The sequence below is a fragment of the Rhinolophus sinicus genome, chromosome 1, assembly GCF_057876585.1.
Source record: "Rhinolophus sinicus isolate RSI-liver-muscle chromosome 1, RSI-T2T, whole genome shotgun sequence".
Classification (NCBI taxonomy): domain Eukaryota; kingdom Metazoa; phylum Chordata; class Mammalia; order Chiroptera; family Rhinolophidae; genus Rhinolophus; species Rhinolophus sinicus.
Window position 1 is genome coordinate 12,022,838 of NC_142501.1, and position 19,434 is coordinate 12,042,271.

The 19,434-nt window shown below is 50.3% G+C and overlaps 1 protein-coding gene and 1 long non-coding RNA gene across 4 annotated transcripts in view; one reads left to right on the plus strand and one right to left on the minus strand.

Moving 5' to 3' along the window:
- Positions 1–16,309, plus strand: FOXRED2 (FAD dependent oxidoreductase domain containing 2). The gene is made up of 8 exons (XM_019713443.3): positions 1–1,213; positions 2,863–3,114; positions 3,265–3,528; positions 4,476–4,642; positions 7,185–7,350; positions 8,685–8,926; positions 9,947–10,117; positions 13,320–16,309. The coding sequence occupies exons 1-8, from the start codon at positions 669–671 to the stop codon at positions 13,577–13,579; spliced, it is 2,067 nt and encodes a 688-aa protein (XP_019569002.1). The 5' UTR covers positions 1–668; the 3' UTR covers positions 13,580–16,309.
- LOC109435498 (uncharacterized) overlaps positions 5,166–19,434 on the minus strand; it is a 24,937-nt gene continuing 10,668 nt past the window's right edge. For 2 of the 3 annotated variants that reach the window (XR_012494110.2, XR_016020732.1), the window contains 5 exons: positions 17,745–17,909; positions 9,277–9,363; positions 8,707–8,848; positions 8,100–8,191; positions 5,166–7,470 (listed from right to left, as the gene is read on the minus strand). This is a non-coding gene — a long non-coding RNA (uncharacterized LOC109435498). The remainder of the gene's footprint in view (positions 7,471–8,099; positions 8,192–8,706; positions 8,849–9,276; positions 9,364–17,744; positions 17,910–19,434) is intronic. The other variant, XR_016020733.1, reaches the window with a different exon arrangement.

Below are 19,434 nucleotides of genomic sequence, written 5' to 3' on the forward strand. Positions count from 1 at the left end.
GGGCGGGGCGGCCTGCCGGGCGCGAGCCAGCTGGGCCCGGCCGGTCCTGATTCTCTGCGTGCTGCCTTTGGAGCCGCTGCGAGGTGCGAGCTCTGGGTGGAGGGGTGGGCCGGGGAGGCCGAAGCAGCGGGCGTGGGCACCACGCACGCGCTGTGCGCGCCAGCGGGAGCGCGGCCTCGCGCCCGCGTGGCAGCAGGTGTGTTCGGCATCTCTGTCGCGTGACGGAAGAGACTTAGGCACCTGGCTGGGGGCGGAGTCCGTTCAGGCCACACCTCCTTCAGGTTCGAGGGCTGGGACTGGGCGGGGCCAAAGAGACCTGCCCCTCGAGGTCTAGCCTGGGGAGGGTCCAGAAGGGTTGTTGGACTTCTTTCAAATTAGGGAGAAAATGGGGTAACACCCACCCTCTTACTACCATGGCAATAAGAGGAGGGCTGGTGCCCCTGGGAACCGAAGCCCTGAAGGAGATGGGGGTTAGGGGTTCCCCGAGGGCCCTCCAGATCCTATCTTGAACCAACGGAGGAGTCGTAGCAAATGAGCTCAGAGGTGTTTGGATACTGGTCCTGGCTCCACCCCAAGTCTCAGTCAGCGCTCTGGCAAGCCTCTGCCTCATTCCCCCTGGCCTCAGGCCATTCGTGGTCCGAGGCCACACTCATCTGGTCTGCCGCAGGATGGGCCTCTCCGTGGCTCGGCTGTGGGGCTCCCCGGGGCTGCTCCTAACCGTTGCCCTGTACCTGGCTCTCACCCTGCACCCCGTTCAGGCCTCGACACCCCCACACCGGGACTACTGCGTCCTGGGTGCCGGGCCCGCAGGCCTGCAAATGGCCTACTTCCTGCAGAGGGCAGGGAGGGACTACACAGTATTCGAACGCGCCCCGGGGCCAGGCAGCTTCTTCACACGCTACCCCCGGCACCGCAAGCTCATAAGCATCAACAAGCGGTACACCGGCAGGGCCAACTCCGAGTTCAACCTCCGTCACGACTGGAACTCTTTGCTCAGTCACGACCCCCGGCTGCTCTTCAGACACTACTCCCCCGCCTACTTCCCCGATGCCAGCGACATGGTACGCTACCTAGGGGACTTCGCAGCCAGGCTGGGGCTCCACGTGCTGTACAACACCACCATTGCCCACGTCACGCTGAGCAAGGATCGGCAGGCCTGGAATGGCCATTACTTCATCCTGACCGACCAAAAGGGCCAGGCATACCAGTGCAGGTAAGGAACCGGGTCCCAGAACTCACCTCCTGAAGTTGGGCTGGGGCCTCTCCTGGAACAACTGACACCCCTTTGTTGGCCGGTGGATGTGGGAGGAATGGGAAAAATCTGCCACCTCCTGTTCCCACTGAAATTCGTGCCAGGAGGTTCAGCTCAGCTATCATTTCCCACAGTGCCCTAAAAAAAAAATTGTGATCAACTATGTTTGGAAAATACTAACCAGTTCTTTCTTCCAGGATTTTTCGGTCTTTAATATCTTCATATTCACTGTGACACTCCCAACATTGGGTGTTCAGTATTGTCTAAGCTTATGTACCCACAAAATCCTTTTGTAAAACACCTCCTGGAACTAGTGTTCCCCAAAACACATCCTGGGAAATGCTGGGCCGAATATTAGACGAGCTCAGTGGGATTTAGAACTGAACAAGACTAGGAGGCTCTACAGGTAGTGCTACCAGCATTCAGTTTTGGTTGCGAGAAAGCTTACCGTCATGTGGACATCTCAAATTCAGAGTCGAACACTATATTGCACTTGTTTCATCCTCATCAGGACCCTGTGGGGGAGGTTCCCTGATCCTTATGTTCCAGATGAAGAACTGAGGCTCAGAGAAGTTGAGTAACTGGTGCTATGTCACACAGCATTTAAGTGGCATGGCTGCAATTTGAGCTCATGTCTTCTTGATCCCAAAGCCCATGTTCTTTCCGCTGCACCTGCCTGCCTCTCACTTCCTGGCCATTAGCCTACACCTGGCTCGCGACAGGTGCTCAATCAGAGTTCATCTTCTCATGTCATTTGCCAGAGACCCGGCTTTACTCCTTGCTTGTTACAGCCCAGGGAAATAAGGTTTGGGCCAACTTGAACCCTTGCCTTTTGACAGTTGTGCTACAGCGTAGAGGAGTCAGAAAACGCGGAGCAATGGGGGCTGCATATGTGCCGTGTACAGGCCATCGATTTCTAAAACCACCCTGTGATCAAAGCGTTCTTCTGCAGGCTGGCAGGATCCAGCTCCCGGTGCCCACTACAGGACTGCAGTCCCCACCAGTATAAAGAGCAGGGCTTTGGAATCCTGCTGATCTGTGGCCAGATTCTGGCTCTGCTGTCTTAGGAGCTTTGGAAGCCATGGGCCATGCAGGGCCTGTCTCCTCACCTGTAAAACGCACCAAATAACACCAATCAGAGTTGAGAGCAGTACGATGACGCATGTGGCGCTTAGTACAGGACGGGGTAGGGAATTACTGCTCAGTAGATGTCTCCATCTGTCAGAAAGTCAGAAAGGGGAAAGTGGAACAGCAAGTCTCATTTTCATCACTGAGGGTGATACTTGTTCTGACTGCTGTATTCCAGATGGGGTGAATTACTCGACTTCTCAATGATGCCACCTTCTCCTGTCTGAGTCAGAGTACTTCTAGTATCTGGTATAATAATCCCAGCGAGGGGTAAGGGAAACTGTCCACTGGAGTGAGCTCAGTGAAGGGCAGGGTACAATGGGATAAGTCCATGAACAGAATGAATGAATGTCCTGTTTTCTTTTAGGAGGCAGCAGCCTGGGTGAGGCTGGCGAGTCAGGTGACAGGTCCAAAGAGTGATTTTCACTTAATGTCTTACAGCTACAAGACTAAGACATCTTCCCTCTGTCCTCCACCTGCAGCGTCCTTCTTGTCGCCACTGGTTTGTCAGTCCCCAACCTGGTCGACTTCCCTGGCTCCGAATATGCGGAGGGTTATGAGTCCGTGTCCGTAGACCCCAAGGACTTTGTGGGTCAGAATGTGCTGATCCTGGGCCGTGGGAACTCGGCCTTTGAGACGGCAGAGAACATCTTAGGTGTCACCAACTTTATCCACATGCTGAGCCGCTCCCGGGTCCGGCTCTCCTGGGCCACGCACTACGTAGGAGACCTCAGGTATGCCACACAGCTGCTGCTCGTGTATTCTGTCCTCAGGCCGCCCTAAAGCCGTTCCTGACCCCATCTGGTCTGCCCACCCCTTCCTTCGCGTCTCCTGTACCCTAGCCAGACTCCTTTCTCTCTCCTGGCATGTCCCTTGGGCCCCAGGGCCATCAACAATGGCCTGCTGGACACCTACCAGCTGAAGTCCCTGGACGGGTTGCTGGAATCCGACCTGACAGATCTGGCGATCGTGAAGGACCATGAGGGCAAGTTCCACATCACCCTAAAGTTCTACTGGGAAGAAGGCAACCAGCGTGCTGACGCCATCACCCTCCCCCAGGATGACAGTGACAACTTTGCCATGCGTGTGGCCTACGACCGGGTCATCCGCTGCCTGGGCTGGAACTTTGACTTCTCCATTTTCAACAAGTGAGTGCAAACGGGAAGGGAGCTGCAATCTCCTAGCAAACCCCTCTGCCACCTTCCTGGGGGAGCAGCGCCCTGCCCGGCAGCACCGGGGCTCTCAGGACCCCTCCCTCAGTGCGGGTGTGGGTGGTGCCTGGTTTCCCGCCTAGGCATGAGCTCTCTGTTGGGGGGGCTCCCTCGGGCCCTCCCTCCTGGAGCACCAGCCGCGCATCTTCGTCTGTGTTGTAACCCTCCACCCTCCACCCGAGAGATGGGAAAGCCACTCAGACAGAAGCACGAGGTGAATCTGCTGACCGGGGGTATGGTGGCTCAGAGCACAGGTGGTGGGGTCGCTCGGAGGTCCCTTCTTACCAAACCTGTGAGCTCTGGGAAAATTACATAACCACGCTGGGCCCCAGTGTCTCCATCGCTCAAATGGGTGGACGGCAGTTTCTTTCTCCTAGGGCTCTAGTGAGGATGAATATGGGGAAGTACTTGGCATACAGCATCTGCTCGGTAAAACGGTAGCTGCTAACATGACATAACTACTTTGCAGAACTGCTTTGTGGAGCCTCACCTTTAGACCCTGCTGCCTTAGTACCCTGGCAAGGCTTAGTATCAAAGAATCCATCCCGTGTCTCACTTTCCTTCTGGCCAAGGCACAGGCAGACAAGGAGAACCTAGACAGCCTGAGCCAGACCCTCCTGTCCCATCAGCTCACACAGGGCCCAGTCTCAACCCAGAGCCCAGCCTCGAGTCAGGCTTGCAGCCTGGCCCTGACCCTGACCCGCCACATCTTTCCTCCAAGCCTCAGTTACTCCATCTGTTGAATGGAGATGATTATACCCACCTCTTGCAGTCCTGATGTGGTTTAAACACAGTAAGGAATATAACGCACTTAACTCAGTGCCAGGCCTATAATTAGTGTTTCATACACAGCAGATTTTTAGTAATAACCTTTCTACTCACAGGTCCCTCAAACTGTCTTCAGTGGGTGAGTTCAGCAAGAAGTACCCACTGGTCAGAGGTAGCTACGAGTCCAAAGGGAGCCGGGGTCTCTTTGTCCTGGGTACCGCCAGCCACTCTGTGGATTACCGGAAGTCTGCTGGGGGCTTCATCCATGGATTCCGATACACAGGTGAGTCCAGACAGAACCATTCCAGGGACTGGACACACACTCCTGATTTCCAGCAGCCTTAAAGGGATTGCTCATCAGAAGTCAATTGTCATAAATTCCCTGCCTGGGGCAGACGGCAACAGGTTTTCATGGTCTGAGGATATGTCTAGAAAAGCACCAGGTGAAGTATAACAATATGTACATCTGGGATGGTAAGTTACATGCCTACACCCTGTACGGGTGAGGTACCATTGTTAGCGAGAACACGGAGCTTGAACGCAAACCTAGGTTCCTGCCCAGCAGGGTGGCCTCAGAGGTGAGGCTTCGTAACCTCTCTAAGCCTGTCGTCAGAGATGTGAACGAGGGCAACTCCCCACCCTCAGGGGGCTGTTGTCAGGACTAAATAAAGCCACACCTGAGAACCATGCAGCTGTGAAGCCTCACATGCACAGACTTTTGGGCACCAACAGATTTCAATAAAAATTGCACTTGGATGATCTTAGCTCTTTTTCAGAGTGTAGGTACGAATGGTCTTCATTCCGGGGAGGCTGTTGGATGGGTGCTTTATTGCACGGCGGGTGTTACACGGGCCAGTTAATTTTGCCAAAACACCATAAGGGTCCTGCACCCTGACATTTCTGTATTTGATACCTCGCACTGCCTTCCTGCTGGTTTTTGCATTTCACTATCCTTCCAGTTTAGCTGAGACAGATAATCATGTTTTGCTGTTGTTTCCAGATGATGTATTTTATACCCCATGCGTGTTGTCAGAGAAGGAAACCAGGGAGAGAGTGTTAGCGGTCTATAAAGCAGAATATCTGTGAATTGAATGCACACGTGCACACAGAATGAGAAGACTGTCTCTTCAGCGTGTCTCCCCAATAAGCAACCCTCATCATCGTTCCCATGCCTGTCACCCTCTCCTAGTAGTCACTGCCCCATCTCTCTTGCTTCTTTCTGCCCCCTGCTCTTTCCCCAGCTCACATACTTAATCCTTACGACAACCCCACGAGACAGATCCTGTTCTTTCAATTCCATTTTGCAGATAAGGAAATTGGGACACAGAGAAGTTAAGTAATTTGCCCAAAGTCACCCAGCCAGTGGGTAGTACTTGCCTGACTAACACTCACAGCTAACCACTAAGCTTCAGGCAAGTGGGAACCCACTACTACTAGCTCAGTACCCGACTCAGAAGAAGGGTGGTGGGGCTGTACACAGCACACCCTGCCTGGCCATGGCTCCGTGCAGCGGAGAAATGGGGCCCAAGAGAGAGGAGCAGGAAACAGTAAGGCAGAGGAAAACAACAGCAGATCAGAGATTGGCGGCACAGACTGTAACCGCAGAAGGTCAGACCCCCTGGAAGCCCTGCCCATCCCCCTCCTGTATCTCCCTGCACTCCGTCCCTGCCCTGCTTTCCTGACTCAGGGCCTCTTCGTCTCCTCTGACTGCTCTTCCTGCCACTGGTCTTTCTGGCTTCCCATTCAGCCAGCATAGTACCCATCAAAACATTTCTTTTTAAAAAAAAACTCTTATCCTTCTTTCCTCTGCTTACAAATCTTGAGTGGCTCCCTATCTCCAAAGGGGGATTGCCAGCTCCGGGGCATGCCATTCAGAGCTTTGCGCAGGCTGACGCCAGCTCAGCTTTCCAGCCTGGTCCCTCGCCTGCTTTTCAACATGTGCCAGATTCTTCTCAAGATATTATTTCTTCACATATGTGCTCCGTCTGTCAGGGCACTGTCCCCAGGCTTCTCTAGCTGTGTAATTCCTCAGCCTTTTGCAAAACTCAGTTTAACCATTGTTTCCTCCAGAGAGCCTGATGTCTTGTGAGGCTGCAGTCTTCCTGTGACTGTCGGCCCGCTGAGTCCCCTGTCATGGGTTGCCTGTGGCCTTGGCCTTTATTGGACTTGGGTGTTGTGTTGATTCATTTTGGAACAGCCGGCACCTGTGCACAGTGCCCCAATTTCACAACTGCATACAGCAGCCCCAGGTATATAGAAAAACGTCTCCCTGTTGTTTTATTAGACAGCTGTTGCTTTTCTATCCTTACATATACATATACACAAAGCATCTCAAAATAGAACTTAGTGACAGGTTGGATGCAGGCTGTGAAGGAAAGGAAGCAATCAAAGGCTTTCCATTTGCGAGTCTCTGACAGAAATAGGGACTGAGGTGGGGCGAGATCTCAGAGGCAGGTCTGGTTCCGGTTCCGGTGTGGACGTACCACATGTGGAGTGATCGCTGTGGGACTTCCCTATGCAGGTGGCCTAAGGCAGGGCTGGGCAAATGGTGGCCTGGGGACCAAATCCAGCCACACCCCTTCACGTAGCTATCCCTATGGCTGCCTTCGCACCAGAGGCAGAATTGAGCAGTGCAACAGACTGCAAAGCCGAAAATGCTTCCCATCGGCCCTTTGCAGAACGTGCTGACCTGGCTCTAAAGACTTCTTCTTGGTGCCCTGCACAGTGTCTTGCGTTCGTAGAAGTTGATGGGACCTTATGTCCTTCCTGACGGTAAATATAAACTCTTAAGTGCGGCATGCCGTTCCTCCCTCGGGCCATTTCAGTGCGTGCTGTTCACCGGCTGCTGGAGCACCGCCACCACCGTGTCGCCTGGCCCTCCACCGAGCACCCCATCACACAGCTGACCAGCTCCATCCTCCGGCGCGTGAACGAGGCTTCTGGGCTCTACCAGATGTTCAGCGTGCTGGCCGATGTCGTCCTGGTGAAGGAGTGAGTAGCCCACCCCCACCACACTCTCCCCTCCGCCTGCCGCATCATATGTACCGTCACAGCTCTTCTCTTCCTAGTCCAGGTGTGGACTAGCCCAGTGGTTCCTTCCTAAGATGAAGCCTGAGGAGGGATGGGGTGGGGCAAGCGGTGGATTTATTCTGGGGGGGAAACCAGTGAAATCAGCACAAGCTCTGTAGACAGACAGGTCTGGGTATGAATCCTGGCTATGCCTCTTTCTACCTGTGTGACCTTGGGCAAGTTAGCCTCTCGGAGCCTGTTGTCTCTCATCTGCAAAATGGGGATAACACCTACCTTGCAGGACTATAGGAAGGAGTAAAGGTAACTCGTAGAAAGCATTGGGCGCCAAGACGAGCAGTACACTGCAACATGAGCGCCACCAGAGTGATTTAAGAGTTCCCTGGGGCCAGGACCAAGGGGGATCCTTGTCAGTCAAGTGATAAGGGGACACTTCCTGAGTGGGAAACAGTGTGGAAGGGCTGGAGAGGGTGGGCCTCAAAGGGCAGGTGGCTGGAGAGAAGCGAAGGAAGCACCCTCAGAGGGAAGAGCCTGGTCCAACCAGGGGTGCAGCAGCACGCCAAGTTCAGGGACATGCAAGAAACTCAGCAGCGCTCAGCACAAAAACCTCCCATCATTCTTAATTCCTCTTTCACACCCATTCAACACATTCAAACTAGCTGTAAATCCTGTCAGCTCTACCTTCAAATGTCTAGAACCTAACCGCCTCTCACCAGCTCCACACTGCGCCTTGGGCCGGACCCCCAGCATCTCTCAGCTGCACTGGGATAGCGGTGCTCTGCTCTTAACACGGTGGAGGGTGCTCCTTGTAAAACACAAGTCACACGAAGTCATCTCTGCTCAATACTCTCCAGGGGCCAGTGGCTTCCCTTCAGTCCAGATGAAACCAGAAGTTCCCATCATGATACACATAAGCCCTCCTTGCCCTCCCCCAATGGACTTCCCTCCCGGGCTCTCCTGCCCCCTCCTCGTCGACTGCACTCCAGTGCCCTGGCCTTCCTCCTGTCCCTTGAACACACCAAGGCATTCGCCCTGTCCCAGGGCTTTTCCATTCCCCCTGCTCAGCCTGGATCTGTCTTTCCCCCAGCAGATATTTCAGGAACCCATCCCACGTGTAAGTCAGGGATCAGCTATAAGTAGTGTTAAAGTAAGGTGTGCAGGGCTCATCAGCGTCTGCAGCTGGTTGATTATTGCTTCTCAGAAGGAGAGAGACACACGTACACACGTCCCCGGGCACTGTCCTCTCGCCTCTGCCACAGCACTGAGGGTCCTGCCCTCCCACTTTGTGTCACCCTCAGGAACGCCACAGCATTTGAGTACCTGGAGGAGTTCCCCACGCAGGTGCTGGCCCAGCTGGAGACCATCACGGGAAGGCAGGCCAGGCACGGGCTCTTTGTCATCAACATGGAGTATGGTAGAAATTTCTCTGGACCTGACAAGGACGTCTTCTTCTACGACCGGTCTGTGGGGCACACGGAAGATGCCTGGCAGTCTAACTTCCTCCACCCTGTCATCTACTACTACAGGCACCTCCCCACCGGTAAGCCGGGTCGCTTCTTTCCCCCAAGCATGGGCTTTCTGGAGATGGGCACTCCTCAGACCTCACTGTGTGTCAAGCTGTCACACAACACTCCCAGCTGACAGAGGAAGACCACTGGGGACTCTGCGGGAAAGAACTAGAACTGGTTAGCACTGGAGTGTAGCGGTAGAATACAAAAAAGCTGGGCAGTGTCCCCAAGTCTGTCCTTTCCTTGCTGTATAACCTTGGACCATTTCTTACCTCTCTGAGCCTTAGTTTCCTCATCTGTAAAATGGGGATAAAATAGCACCTTCTTTGAAGAACGGTGTGAGGGTAAATGAGATAGCATATGTAGAATGCCAGCATGGTACCTGGCACAGAGTAGGTACCAAGAGATGAACCCCCGGGGAACACGACTCCTGCTTCAGAACTTGACGGGCTGTCACTTGGAAGAGGATCTAAAAAAAGGCAGAGGATGTATCAATAGGTAGAAGTGCTGGGAATGCAGGTTTATAGTCAATGTACGGAGCAACTAATAGTCAAAGCTGTCCCACAATGGGGTGGGTTGCCTCCTAGACTTGAATCTCCCAATACAGGGATGGCTGGGTCATGGCTCGAGGCCATCTGACAGGGACACCACAGAGGGGAGTCCACATCAGGGGGTATATGAACTGGATGAGCTCGAAGGCCCCTTTGCATGCAGGGCCTGAGTCTCCGCAGAAAGACCAGTTTTGAAGCAGCCACAACAGACCGCAGTCCATGTGGGTCCTAGACAAACCCCAAGTGCAAGAGATTACTCTTAGTTCTGCCCTCTGATACCACAGGGGCCTGTCTAGTCTTGTCCCGCTTCTTCATGCTAAGCTGCCAAACATTTGGAGATGGCTGTTGAACAAGCCGACCACGAGCAACACGAAGGTGTATCAGGAAAGCCAAATATGAGTGAGGGAGGGAGGCACTGGGGACATGTGGGAACTATGCCATCGGCTTGGGGATGGGAAGCCCCGCGCTGGGCTCTGACGCCACCCCCGCCTCGTCCCACAGAGCAGGATGTGAGGTTCCGCCCTGCCGACTGGCCCCTGCCTCGGCCCACGGCCATCCACCACATCGTGGAAGACTTCTTGACAGACTGGACCGCCCCAGTGGGCCACATTCTACCTCTGAGGCGCTTTCTGGAGAATTGTTTGGACACCGATTTGCGAAGCTTCTATGCAGGTAACTTAAGTTCCCAGAGGGACAAAGGGACCGAGCTAGAGGTTGAAAAGAGACCAGACAGAGCCATGCCCTGTAGAGTTGAAGGACGTACATCTAGAAACCCAAACACAAGACTTCTGTTCCCCACAACATGGTGGACGAGCTGTTCACAGAAACCCCTCCTGGTACAGCACACCTGAAAATATGAATCACATGTCTTTTTTATTTATTTTTTCCCCCTTTTTCCACTTCCCCCTGCACTCCGGTTCAAGCCGTTGCTTCTCAGTCTAGTTGTGTAGGACACAGCTCCCTGGCCCATGCTGGTATTATGAGCCTTGCGCTGCCCTGGCTGAGGCAGTCGGTTGCCAGCCGTCGGTTGGCTGCTCATGGCCACTCACACTGGCTGCTGGCCACTCACGCTGGCTGCCAGCTGCTCATAGCAGCACATGGTAGCCCGCAGCAGCACGTAACAGCCCATGGCCGCTCACACCATCCTCCAGCTGCTCACAGCAACCCAGCTCCAGGGAGAGTTGTTGTTAACAATCTTAGCTGTAGAAGGCGCAGCTCACTGGCCCATGTGGGAATCGAACCAGTGGCCTTCGGCATTAGGAGCACAGCGCTCCAACTGCTTGAGCCACCAGGCTAGCCCCAAATGTCTTTTTTAAAGAACTAGCAGAAAAATAAGGGAAGTTCCCAGAGCCCAGATACTAAGAAAAGCACAAACCCAAGCTGGACGTGAGTTATCTGCTGGTCATCGGTAGCCTAGAGCCTGAGTAACTGAGCAGCACTTGCAGATGGGAAAGGTGAGGCTGGAGCAGGATGACAGGTCTGTTTAGAGACCTTCAAATAAGCTTGGATCTCAGTGAATAAACAGGAGGCAAAAAACACTCCCAAGAGGGAGGTGGTGGAGACGCATGCTTTTTGGCTCTGGGTAGAGGGGCGCGAAATCCCTGAGAATTTCCAACCACTAGGTCTCACACATGGTACTTTGGGGCCAAACTTCACACTATCATTGTGGGGCAGAAATCACAGAAGTAAATGCAAATCTTCTGTGATGAAACATACTTTAAAAAATTCCCACAGATAAAGGAACATGAACTCCCAAGCAAAAACCACTTAACACATAAAGACACAAACCACCATAAGGGAGTGTCAGCAGAAACAGCAACTGTAGGATCAAAGCAAAAAGACTGCAGGAATTGGAATGGTCAGATAGAGGATATAGAGTCTGTGTAAGGTATGTAAAGAAAAAAGAGATTATTGAAAATACAATTGGGCAGTTTTGAGAAAGAGCCACATAAGACTTCTGGAAATGAAAAAATCAATTTGTAATCAGAAACTCAACATGAAGTAGCACATTAGATAGAGATGAAGAGAGAATTGGTGAACTGGAAGATAGCTCTGGCAGCCAAACCCAGACACGGACTTAGGAGGAGAATTCTAATGATCCAGAGGGAGAACTCATTAAAACAGGTCAAATTTTTGTGTTTTTTTTAAACCCTTGAATGCCCAGGATATCCATTCTTCTGTTCAGCAAACATCTGTTGAACACCAATTGTATATCAGGCACTATTCATTTCAATCAGGTTAGAGAGACAGTCAGTCCCTTGGCTTACAGGTCAGAGAGGAAGTGTCCTTGTTTCATCCCCAGCTGACATCCTCAATCCACTTCGAAGTAAAAATATATATGTTAACGGAGGAGGCTTAAAACAATAGTTTTAATTAATAGTCTAAATATTTGTAGATGCTCAGAGGTAATTCATAGAGCAGAATACTAGCATTCTGCCAACTATCAACCTTGACCATACATTTGCACATGGAATTCCATGTTACAGCTCTCGAGACCTCAGCTACAAAATCCCTGCCTGTTTCTCGAGGTCTCAGGAGTATAGCGGTAGAATACAAAAAAGAGGCCAGGGCTGTTAGGGAGCATATTCCCACCCTGAGTTACGGCCCCTCCCAAAGCACTGTCACAGGCCCTCTAGCCTCCGAAACACTGCTTAACAGGACAAGCCACTATGTGTCACTGCCTTGAACTTGGAAGAATCCTACCAGCAAAGGGCCAGCTGGCAGACAGTGGGCTTTCTCTCTGTCCCCTTAGCTGATGTGCAGCTGCTACTTCTGGCCCCGGATTCTGCTGGGCTTCTCTGCCCCCGACCCCTGCAGAGGGGTGATGTATGCCATCTGAAGGTGGTACTCGCCAAAAGGCCACCTTGCTGCCCCTCTACCGCCCTCCCCCCACATGTGCTGCCTCCCTGCTTGGAGAGGATTGTCATGGCCTGTTCTGCCAGGGGCCCTCTGTGCTATACGTCAGAAGTAAAGTAGGAAATAATATTCATGCAGCACCTTACAGCCTGTTCACCCACATAAGGGCACAACATCCTTTGCAATATGCCCTGTTTTGTTTTTTTCTTTTGAGATAAAAGACTCGAGCCAGTTTTCTGACACTCACTCCATCTTCCCATCCTGTCTCTAAAGCCCTCAGAAAACTGAGCCCTTAGCTGTTTCATCTTTCCTATTTTTTAAATCCCAGTTATGTAATACTTGGCTAAAAGGCTTTTTTCCCCACTTCCATTCTCATTCTGCAGAAGGAACTACTTCTATCTCTTCTGGATGTTTCTTCCTATTTGTAAATAATAAGTGTCCACACGATTTCCTGATTGGTCAGATTTGACTTATCAACTGTGCTGTGACACAGCATGAGGATAAATCACAGATGCGATTGACCAGTTTTGTCTTTATAAACCCCACAGTGCCAAGAAGAGGGCTCACACACAGCGTCTGCAACTCAGATACTGTTGAAGGAATAAATCTTTGCAGGCAACTCTGAGCTCGAAATGGGACTGACCTCTGGGTTCCCGGCCCCAGCCAGGGCCAGCTTCCAGCGCAGAAGGCTGAGCGCCCACCCTGGGCCGGCTCCATGCAGAGCATTCTGCTGGCCCGGTCTCAGGGGGCTGAGTCATTTCTGTGGTTTGCCTTCATTTCAGAGCCTTGTTTTCCCATCTTCCCAAAAGGCAAGGCCGCCTATTCTTGGAACGTCTGGGGGTGGGAGGATGAGTTCCATGACCACTCAGGGCAGACGTGAGATACCCAGAAAAGTTGGCTCCCAGGCTCAGGGCTGGAGGGTACTGAGGAGGCCCCCAGGGCACCGGCAGCTGCTCCTCCTGTACTTCTCTCCACACCTCTCAGCCTGACTCATTCATCTCCTTTTGCTCTTGTGTAGAGTCCTGTTTCCTGTTTGCCCTAACCCGCCAGAAGCTGCCGCCCTTTTGCCAGCAGGGGTACCTGAGAATGCAGGGGCTGGTGGGAACTGAGAGCCTCCGGCAGCACAGAGTGGAGAGTGGGGCCCTGCAGGACCACGCTGCTGCGGACAGGCACAGGGAGGACAGCGGCCAATGGCCTGGCTACCACGGGCCCGTCGGTCACCCCCAGGCTCCAGGGCCTCTGGTCCAGCCCCTCCACAGCAACAAGGAGGAGCTGTGATGCCAGGCTCCTCCCACCCACACCCCCGTCAGCCCTCCTCTTCTCCAAGCCCCAGGCTCCCACCGATGTGTGATGCCAAAGACCACTCAGGTCATTGCAGTGCCCACACCAAAGCCACGCAGGGCACGGAAGGGTTGAAGGGTCGCCATGCCGTGGGCTCCCCTCCTGTTCACTCCATAGATACCCGGGAGGCGGTGTCCAGAGAGGGGCATCCTCGCCAGGTGGGAGCCACTATCCACAGCCAAGCCCGTCTGCAAATGACCTGTCACCAAGCGCGGGCCTCAGTTTGGTCCCCGTCAAATGACCAGCGGTTCCTTTTCCTTCTGGCTACTCCTCAGATGGGCCCAAATCCCGCCCATCCTCACCTTCATAACAATTTATGGCAGGCTCTTTAAAACAAAAGCTCTGATATCCTCAACCTTATAGGGCAGGTAGGACTATTATTACCCCTGATGAAAAAGACACCAGCTCAGAGAGGTTAGGTGACTCCCAGGGCCCAGCCAGGAGCCCCTGTCTGGGTAGCTGTAAAGCCTGTTCCACCACACCACACTGCGTCTCCTGTCCCCATCTGTTTTCAGAAAGGGAATGGGGGGCTGGGTTGATCGCATAGGCCCAGGGGCTGTCATCAGGCAGAGATAGCCATCTTATCCAAGTAACTTCTCATGAGCAGCAGAGCTTGAATCCTCCCCAAGGCCGCACTCCCTGACTTATCTTCAATCGCTGTTCTCTCTTTCATCCTGCCCTCTGGCATACTGAACAGCAGTCACATTTTGTAGAACTGTCACCACGCTGTCTTTCAGTGGGGACTTTTTGAGGTGATTCACCCTGCTGTTTGAACAGAGCCCACCGGAGCCCCGCTCAGCTTGTGCAGACATTTTATAAACGCATTTGTATGATACCGACGATGAATTCAGTTTCTGGTTCCCTTAGCTGTCCAGCTCTTTGTCGTCCTTCCTTCCTCAGCAGGAATCTGTTCCCTGCTTTACTCTCCCTCCGTCCTATTTCCGAGTGAGCCATGGGAAAGCTTTTGTATGTAAAATAATCATGGTGAGTTTTCAAGGGCCGGATCATGGGTGATTGATTACCTCCTCACTGGTTCTTACTAGCCCTTCATGTAGCCACTCAGAATTCCAGGGACTCGGGCTTTCTGGCTCCACAGCCCTTTTCTGGGAACATTCTCTTGGCAGGTCCGCACCTGGCCCCGCTACCTGTCCCTCCAGTCATTTGCCGAATTGGAACAATGAAGCTCCAGCGCCTTAGCCTGTGGGGAGGAGGTGTTTACCCCATGACGGTACTTGGCATAGTTTGTACTGCAGCTGAGACTTCTAAGAGTCTCTCCCCAGTCCCAGGGTGTGTGTTCACCTATCTCATACAGATTATAGGTAAACCAAAATTGGATCCTTCAGCCCATCCTTCCTTTTCCAAAACCTTTTAATTAGGACTGTCTTCGTAATATCAAATTCTGTTACCCATCTCGCCTACCCAATTGCGGAAGGGTGGCTGAGCCCCTTGTGCCAATAAAAACTCGAGGTGCTGTAACAAATAGTTTACTGATGCCTCAATATGTGGCATCTGCTGCTTTTCCCATCATCTGCCAAATTGTTAATTCCATCATGGTATCAGCCAGCCTTATTTGTGTTTAATAAGACATGGTTCCATTCTTGCTCAGCTGATTAGAGATGTCTGAGCAATGTCCCTGGTATTCTTGTAATAATTAGCTTCAAACAGAGAAATGCTTTTTTCCTATGAAGACCATCCTGCATTTGCTGGAGGTCCGATCTAGATCTTCCCTCCGATCAGATCTCATTGCTTCCAGCTGGACCAACTTCCTCTTCTAGCCATGGCCTGACTTCATTCATCCCTTCTTTTTTTCAATATTACAAAGTTGCTGGCGCAAAATAGACAAACTAGTGAAAGATGAGGCCAGAAATAGACCCTATTCTAAGTAAGGAGGTGATTTTAAAAAGAAATGAATAGAAACGATTGTGGAAAAGATTGTGCAGGACCATGCAATAAAAATACGTTGGAAAAGAAAATAAATCTCAGTTTAGACCCTATTTCCTACTATACTTCAAAACGAATTTCAGATGAATTTTTAAAAGCCCTATAGAAACTGGAGAAGAAGGAGGGGATACTGTAATAAGTGAAAGGCCTTTCCACGCATAGAAGCAACAGAGTAATTCCACAGAGGAAAAGGTGTAACATTTCAGGTACACCCATCTAGCCTGCACCTAATTAATGGGACTATTTTAAAGAAAATGGTCAAAATTAAAAGGCAATCCACCTGATTATGCAAACAATAAACATATGAAAATGTGTTTAAAAAATTAAAAGGCAAAATAGCATGGGCAAAAATAATTATGGCAGAATTTAACACCCATAAAAATAAATATATAAAGAACTGATTGAAATAAAAGAAAATGGAAGAAGATTTAACTATGGTACATTCACCCCATGAAATACTGTACAGCTCTCAAAAACTCCAAAAAGTGGTTAAAGATTGTGTAATACAAATACATGTGTAATAAAGTTAAGTGAAAAAAAGCAGGATATAAAATTGTAGTTGCAACTACTTTCACTTATAAAAATAGAAAACCACATACAGGGGAAACTACTGAAAGGAGTTTATGAGGCTTCTTTTTTTTTTTTTTTTTTTTCGCTTTTCCTCTTTTGTCCAATTTTGTGATTATACTCTATAGAGGAATAAATACATTTATTTTTAAAAAATCATCTCTGCTTTTGGAATTTAAAATTGCTGAGGGCGCGTGGAGCTCGGGACCCTCCCAGAGGATATGCTCTGTCTCTGCGGTCCAGGTGATTTCCGCGTGTCACCGCTTCTCCCCGGTCGGGAAGATACTACATATACCAAGTGTCGGGGGAGGATATGTGCTCAGTCTAGAGAAGTGAATTTTAAGTGGGGTGTGCTGCTCTCCTCGGCTCTTTGGACTGACTGACCCAGTACACCAGCAGAGATCTCTGGAGGAACCTTGTCTCCCACGTGACAAAAAAAAATGAAAGATTAAAATCCTCATTTTGTGGAAGTTTCCTGGGTGTCATTTCTAATCCATTGCAGAGCCCCAAATTCCTTTCACCTGAAAAAATTGGGGTATACCTAAAATCTGCCTGGAAATTGACTCAAGAAGTGTTTGTCTGCTAAGCTAATCATAACATCTAATAATTTACTGAGTACCTACTACGTGCCCAGAACTGAGCTGTGATGGTTTTAAAGGTATGTCCACAAGTTCTTGGATACTTCTCCTGCAAAGAGGTAGAGTTTAGTCCTCTCCTGTTGGGTGTGGGCTGGACTTAGTAATTCACTTCTAGCCAATAAAATACTGCAGAAATGACAGGATATCATTTTTAAGATTAAGTTATAAAAAAAAGACTGTGGCATTCATCCACCAAGAGATTGTGCTGCTTCTCTCTCTCTCGCTCTCGCTCTCGCTCTCCCCCTTCTTCCCTCCCTCCCTCTGGAGTCCCTCACTGGGGGAAACTGTCATGTCAGAAGGATATCCAGTATGGAGAGGCCCACGTGGCAAGGAACTAAGATCTGCCAACAGCCATGTGAGTGAGCCTGGAAGTGGATCCTACTCTTGTCTTCGGATGACTGCAGCTCTGGCCACCACTTTGAATACAGCTTCATGAAAGACCCTGAGCCAGACCCACTCAGCTAAGCAGCCACCTGATTCCTGATCCACAGAAACTTCAAGATAGTATTTGTTGTTTTAAGCTGCTAAATTCGGGGGGGGTTATTTGTTACACAGCAATAGATAACAAATAGCTTGCTGTTACACAGCAATAGACAACTAATAACATGCAGTAAATAGCTTACTTACATTAATTTAATTTGCACCACAACACTGAGAGGTAGATATTACTATCCCCATTTTATGGATGAGGAACCTGAGGCTGAGAATGATTACACAGCAAGTGAATGGTGTGCTTCAAAAATCCACCTCCTTTGAGCCATCCTCTAAATATTAAATTATTAAAGCAACAATCTCCTTATCACCATCCCTGAATTCCCTTCAATGTGGACACTGGGAGACAAGAAATTAAGAGACCAAATAATTCTCAAACCTACAAAAGCATGGGGTTCCCACGGGAGGGCAGAGTAGTGTTGAAATGCTGATCACACAAAGATACCCTGGAAAAGAGTACTAACCCACTGCTTCAAACCAGACGTCCTGTGATCCAGGCAGGGTGGGATGACTCCAGATGGGAGAAGGAAAGCTCAGCAGTCTGAAGCAGCAGCCCTTATCGGTCCTCAGGGTCCTCAGCTCTCTGACCAATCACAGCATCATCCCCAAAAGCCAAACTGGATTCTTCCCTAGAAAAGAAAACATAAGCTGCATCATCTCACTGCAGATGCTTATTTTTTCAGTATGGTAAAAATGCTGCCTGGGGAATGGTTTTTGTCAGACTGCAGGCTTTAAAAAAGCATTTAATTCAATCTGGCATCCCAGACGGAATGTAAATCTGCTACAAAGTGAAGTTGGTGGGCAAATATATGAGATGCTTTAGCCCAAGTATTTAATCCAAATACATCACATGACCATTCCATCAAGCCTGAAATAAAAAATAGTGTGCAACAGATGTATTTAAGCAGGAAAGAAAGGACCAACAGAATGTCTCCCTCCTTTCTCAGTTCTGCATAAATAAGACTGATTTGCCTGCTCTTCTATAGAAAGCCTCAAGCTTAGTGAGAACTGCAGAATCTTTCAAAAGTGTGTCACCTGCTTCTTCATTCTCTTTGCGAGTTACCATCTCAGACCAGTCTCTCGTCATTCCAAATCATTATAAATTAATTGGATGCAGAAAAGTCCCATCAACAGAAAAAAAATGACAATGCATATCTCAGCATGTTCAGTGTGTTACAATCTATCATTGTAGTTTAGAAATAAAGCAGCAACAAAAATGTAGAGATGAGCCCCTTAACACCAGCCATGTTTAAGTTTTAAATAAATCAATCTATCCAGAAAAGAAGAGGTGCCCAGAAGCCTCTGCTGTGAAGCACTGTGGTATATTAAAGATGGACGAAACTTTTATTACAGCTCCTCTCAAGATGTGAGGTCTGTGTCCCCTCCCCTTGAATTAGGGTGGTGTCTGGGGCTTTTTTGATCAAACGAACATGGGGGGAGTGATGCTATGCCAGGTTTTGGGCGCAGACCCTAGGAGACTGGCAACTTCCACCACCTCTCCGGGAACCCAGCCACCAGGTGTGAGGAAGCCCTGGGGAAAGGCCCATGTGACAGCCAGCACCAACTTGTAGCGATGTGGGTACACCGTCTTGGAAATGAATGGTCCAGCCCCAGTAGACCCACCCCACGTACAGCAGAAATGAGCTGTCACTGCCAAGCCCCACCCAAATGTCATACTTATGATCATTGTTGTAGGCCACTAAGTTTTGGCCTAAATTTGGGGTGGTTTGTTACACAGCAGTAGGTAAGAGGGATAAGTACCAGGGGCAGAATATAAAGGTGGCGAGTGAAGGTTAACTTGTAAGAACAGGCATAATACCTGTATTACAAACATAACTGCAGAACATACCCATCGAGGTACTCTAAGTAAAATACAGCTGTGGTATTGCACTATTTGGTGTACCTACACGGACGGATCAACTAAAAGAAAAGGTGCAGAAGCATGAGCAAGTTAAATAAAGGAAGAGAGTGCCTGAAGGCTCAGTTAGCACTTGTTATGTGGTTGCCTGAAATTAACTGGTAGAAACTCCAGAGCCGATGTCTGTCTGTCCGTCTTTCCTTCAGGAAAATCACACGTAGCCTGCTATCACAAGCACACGCAAGTCAGCAAGACAAACAGTTACCTCACTGAGATGAAACACTCTGCACTTGAAA

Bases quoted from the DNA above. Each gene is read 5' to 3' on its own strand.
- FOXRED2 (XM_019713443.3), top strand. From the start codon at position 669: ATGGGCCTCTCCGTGGCTCGGCTGTGGGGCTCCCCGGGGCTGCTCCTA. The intron at 4,643-7,184 runs GTGAGTCCAGAC...GGGCCATTTCAG, and splicing joins CCATGGATTCCGATACACAG to TGCGTGCTGTTCACCGGCTG. The intron at 10,118-13,319 runs GTAACTTAAGTT...GCTCTTGTGTAG, and splicing joins TTTGCGAAGCTTCTATGCAG to AGTCCTGTTTCCTGTTTGCC.